General features: G+C 29.4%; 1 protein-coding gene across 1 annotated transcript; it reads right to left on the bottom strand.

The window, feature by feature from the left end:
• Positions 1-2,116: 2,116 nt before the first annotated feature.
• LOC21389776 (thioredoxin-like 4, chloroplastic) lies at positions 2,117-4,032 on the bottom strand. Its single transcript, XM_010110312.2, has 4 exons — positions 3,962-4,032; positions 2,726-3,275; positions 2,546-2,599; positions 2,117-2,375 (listed from the first exon to the last, which is right to left on the bottom strand). Exons 2-4 carry the CDS (start codon positions 3,167-3,169, stop codon positions 2,253-2,255), a joined length of 621 nt encoding a protein of 206 aa, XP_010108614.1. The 5' UTR covers positions 3,170-3,275; positions 3,962-4,032; the 3' UTR covers positions 2,117-2,252.
• Positions 4,033-5,215: the final 1,183 nt, after the last annotated feature.

Genomic DNA, 5,215 nt, shown 5'->3' with positions numbered 1-5,215 from the left:
GTCAGAAAACTCATTTAATTCACTCATTTGAGTTTTTAATTCGAATTGAAATGTGACTTTATATGAAAAAATTTTACTGTAGTGAGAAAGTTAAATGTGGCTGTTTCTGAGAGCGTTTTATTATAACAAAACTCGAATCGGCGAAATGAATTAATGTTCTGTATCTAAATTAAAAACCATAATTAACATTAACAAATGTTATAAATCGAGGAAGAAATTCTTTAATCAAAACTCCAAGTAGTCGTTTTAAAATGTTTTTCATTTTCTGTCAGTAAATATCGTTTTTTCTTGTTTCCTGTAGTTCACGATTTTTTGTTGGTTGCATTGTTCTCTTCGTTAATCGTTTATCAAGCTATTGTAGTTTTGAACGTCTAGATTGTTTTCTCTAGTTGTTGTCGGTTTTAATGCTTGCGTCTCTTATTTTGTTGTCATGTTTGCTTGTTGTTCCCACTCAATAGTCCTCCACATCTGTCATTTCTTTCCAGGTTATTGTTGTTTTGTGAACGTTTCTCTAGTTTTTCTTCTTTACGCTGGTCTCTTAACGATTTTTTTTTTTTTTTTTGTTATTCTCTTCGAATTGACTTTTTCAGTTTTTTGGTTATTTTTCAGGATATTATCACTCTAGTATTTCCGTCTTCCTTTACAATTATTGTCCTTTTTACATTTTTTTAAAATTTAGCATTGTCGTTCTTACTCTATCCTCCATTTCTTTTATAAGAAAATTGTTGAACTTATATTGTAAAGGTGTATATTTTTACTTTATACTCTTGATCAATATTTTTTTAATTAATATAATTATTTAACTAAAAATAATATTAAGTAAGAGTAAATGATAAAAATTTAAACTTATATACTCGGGTATTTATCTCTTTTTCTATATTCGTATCTGTCATCTGTATTATTATTTTTTGGGCTCACATCATTTTTGCAAATACTAGTAAATAATAAAAATTTAGATCCGTATACTCAGGTATTTATCTCATTTTCTCTTTTCATACGTGTTGTTATTTTTTGGGCTCTCCGAGATGTCCATTTTTTTTTTTATGTTTCATCTCTGTGTCGTTTTACTTATTTCTTGTCGTTCATGGCCTTTTACATTTTTTTGGTAGCAAAAATTTGCTTATCCGTTGGTTGATTTTAATATTTGTGTCTATTTTTCCCCTGAAATTTGAAAGTTGGGATTTAAACTCAATATCTTGTGGTAGGTTTGCAGCTACATATTTACGTCCTTCTTGCAAATACTAGTTTTGCTTTTCCTTCTATTGTCGTTTTTGTTAGTTGTTGTCGTTTACGTTATTATTGTCGTTTCCAATTGTAGCTTTGTCTATTTCATATTTTCAGTTTATCTTTGTTTTCCAGGTTACTTCTGTTTTTTTCATGCGTCTGCCATTTTCTGATTTTCTTGTCACTTTTACCTATTGCGTGTATAGAATATTGTTGTCGTTTTACTTACAACATTTATCTATCTTCTTTTTTTTCAAATTTCAAGGTTATCTCGCTTCTAATTTTTCTCTTGTTTTCTCTAGGTGTAGTCGCTTTATGTTATTTCTGGTCGCTGAATTTTATTGTCGTTTTCATGTCATACTCTTCGAGTTGTTGTTTTAAGTTTGTCGTCGTTTATAGTGTTTCTAATTCTGTTGTTTTCTGTTTCTGTTATATTATCACTAATTCCGGTCGCCATTTTTTGTGTCGTTCTGTTCGAGTTGTCGTTTTGTTTGGTTTTCCTGGTTTTGTCGTTTTATGAATTTCTCTGTATCTGGCGTTTAGCTTATTTATCGTGGTATGAAATTTTTGTGGATAAATCTATACTAAATTGTGATGTGATTTTATTGTTTGCCGACTTCATTCACACTTTTTTCTCTGTCATTAATAGAAATATATAAATGTATTTTCCAAATGTCTTCATCAGGTGTAATTCACCCACGGCCTATTTTGTTTGTGGACTATGTTCTGCTGAATTGGCCTCACGAAGAACACAAATCTTGAAGCTCAGCAGAAAATGACACTCCTATATTATTAACCAAACAATATTCCAAGAAAATTTAAGAACATTGGTGGGGGAGAGAGAGAGAGAGTTTACAAGGACCAATATGTGAAAAAAAAAAAAAACCTTTTGTTGATTATTGCACAATTTATATATATGTTACATGTACGTGACAGAAGTGGCACAGCCAAAAGCACTCGGTTTATGTCAGCCTCTAAGAACAAGACTACATTTTTATTTTACAGAAATCAAGTCCGAAATGAAATTCTTAAACATCTTGAGATCCAGAATATGCGTATTTACGAATTGCTTCCAGTATCCTCTCTTTGTCCCTAGTTGGGAATGCTTCCAACAGGACTCCATTTTTATAGAAGTGGAAGAGTGGCACTGTCTGTATCAGTTCATTTTTTAGATTAATTTTTTATTTAAAAAAAATAATATTATCTTTTGAAAAAGCAAACTAAGCTAACGAAGGCTAAGCATCATTTATCCTTGATTCTAAATCTTAGATATTCATAAATACGGGAATGAAATATAAGTTGTGCAATCTGTGAAAGTTACCTTAATTCTAAGTCGTTCAGCAACTTCAGATTGTTCATCATACTCATCAATTACCTGCAGTATTATAAGTATAAACAAAGAGCTTATACATACATACATACGTACATACATATATATATTCATTTATATCTATATACTTCTATTGTAAACCAGACAAGTTCAGTTATAGAATAAACTCACATTGTGCTTCAAGAAGATAACTGCAGCTTCTTCATCACCAGATCCCCTGCATAACTTTGCAAATCCCTGCTCTATGTACTTGCAGCTTCCACAAGAAGTGCGATAAAAATCCACAACGACTAAAGAATCGGTTTCTTTGGCCTTATCTAGAATCTTTAAGAACTCCTCATCAGTCTTGAATTCTCTAACGCATTCTACAGGACAAAGATCTTCATCTTCGTCCAAAATTTCTTCTCGACTCTCATATGCTGCTTTGGTTTTTACCAGTTCAATTGTGCGGCTAAATTTTAAGGAAACTTTGCTTCCCTTGAGGCATAACTTGACATGACTTCTGCCAAGAATCGAACTCGAATATATAGATGAAGAACTTGACTTAAGCTGTCTGTTTGAAATTCTTCTGGAACTGAAGAATGCCTTGCAATAAAAAGTATTCTGCCTTTGCATGGCATCACTCAGAATTTAAGACTTTCCAAAATTATATTTGGCAATTTTGTTTTGTCGAATGCAGCAATTTGTCTTTACTATCTCCTGTTTTGCATATATCATCTACCTGTTGGTTACAAGTATTACCATAGGCATGAGAAAAGAGATGTTTATAATGTTTTTTTTTTTGGAAAGCTTTGGAGGGTCAAGTGACAAATAAATTAGTTGAATATATTGTTTCTTTCTTTTTTTTTTTTATGTTGCAGAAACATACTAGGTTGTCCAAAGCTTACAATATATCAAACAGTTTGTGCTCTTTTAGTACTCAGAAATAAGCAAAATTGACTAAGCAAGTTTTAGTTGGGTATAATAATTCGTATAATAATTCAATTTCACAATGAGAGCTGAGACCAAGGAATCCTATTATGATCTTCTTTGCAATCTTTAGCTCAATGTTGATTCTTATTTTCCAATAAAACTCAGTGAACTTCCAGTAAAAATATGAAAATAAATTTAAACTAGTTATATAAAGAAAAGAAAAAAAAAAAGCAATGATTGTTACTCAAGTTTCTCACTAGGTCTCAATGCAACATCCCAAAAAAGAAAAAAAAAAAATATATATATATATATATTTGTTTTGAGTAAACAAGATCAACTATCAAACAAGAACTAGCTAATAGGAAATAATTAAGGTTGTAAACGAAGTAACAACAAAGACTTCCATTTTTGCGCAGAGATAATGTTTTATTGTTATTCGTTTTATTTATTCGGTGGACGGAACTTCGTAAATTGGAAGAAATAAATCGAGCTTACCTCTGCTTCTGTTGGCGAAGCGCGTTCCTTTGCTCGTATCTGAATTCTGAAAAAAAAAAAAATCAGCGAATGAGAAAAGGACACGATCTGTCGCCATATCTTCTCTGTTCAGGATCATGAGACTTCGATAAGCGGAAATCAAATAGGCTTGGGCCTGGCCCAATATAGTTGAAAATATAAAATAATCTTAATAAATACCTTTTAAAATGTATGGATGAAGATTTTTACTTATTATTTTTAATTAATAATTTTTTTAATTAAATAATTATACTAATAAAAAAATAATTATAAAAAATAAAGGAAAAAAATTTAGATTCATACATTTTTAAAAATAAATTCTCTATTTTTTCAAAATCGCTCCCCACAAGATATTTTTTCTATTGAAAAAATAGAGAATTTACCCTTTAGAGTGTATGAGTCTGAATATTTACCCCTTACTCTTAATAAATATCATTTTGTTAGTGTAATTATTTAACTAAAAAAATTATAAAACAAAAATAAAAGGTAAAAATTTCAACCCATGCACTTTTAAAAAGTATTTGTCAATATTACCCTCATTATTCTCAAGTCTATAATTAAACTTTGATAAAACTTTTCTTTTTTAGAGAATTTCTTGTTCATTTGCATCTGAACTCAAAAAAAAAATTTGAAATCAACTTACAACTTTATTCAAGTTCGTGTTCTTTTGTAAAATTTGAGTTTAAACTTGAGTTTGGGACTAAAATATGAGTTTAAATTCCCCCTTCAACTCAAACTCAAATTAATAAATAATATTTTGTTTATTCTTAAAAAAATAATAACTTTTTCGTTTTAATTTCGATTGAGATAATTTTTTTTTCTTTGCGGTCACAACGAAGAGACGAAAAAAACCTCACCCATATACCCTATTAAAATTTTTTATCACCATTCATTTTTTATTAAAATACTATTTAAATACAAATTCAAATTTTGACCCACTCAAACACAAACTCAAATAGATTCTCAATTCAAACCATAACTCAAAATGTGCACATCCAAACACAAACTCAAATTAGAGTATCAACTCAAACTATACTCAAATAAACATGAACTCAAATCACACTAACTCAAAAAAAATACAAATGAACAATAAAAACTTTCCTCTCCATAAAAAATAAAAATAAAAATAAAAAAATTCCTCTTAAGCTTTAATTTTGACAAAATACCCGTTGAATTTGATAAAATATGTTCCTACCTTGATCATGATGGTTAATATTTAGTTTTAAAAAAAAACAT

Source organism: Morus notabilis, unplaced genomic scaffold, assembly GCF_000414095.1.
Source record: "Morus notabilis unplaced genomic scaffold, ASM41409v2 Scaffold823, whole genome shotgun sequence".
In the NCBI taxonomy this organism is placed as follows: domain Eukaryota; kingdom Viridiplantae; phylum Streptophyta; class Magnoliopsida; order Rosales; family Moraceae; genus Morus; species Morus notabilis.
This window is presented reverse-complemented; position numbering and strand designations above follow the sequence as displayed.

Coding starts and splice junctions, on each gene's coding strand:
- LOC21389776 (XM_010110312.2), bottom strand. CDS start 3,169: ATGCAAAGGCAGAATACTTTTTATTGCAAGGCATTCTTCAGTTCCAGA. Junction 2,600..2,725: donor TTATCTTCTTGAAGCACAAT/GTGAGTTTATTC, acceptor ATAATACTGCAG/GTAATTGATGAGTATGATGA. Junction 2,376..2,545: donor CTGAACGACTTAGAATTAAG/GTAACTTTCACA, acceptor GAACTGATACAG/ACAGTGCCACTCTTCCACTT.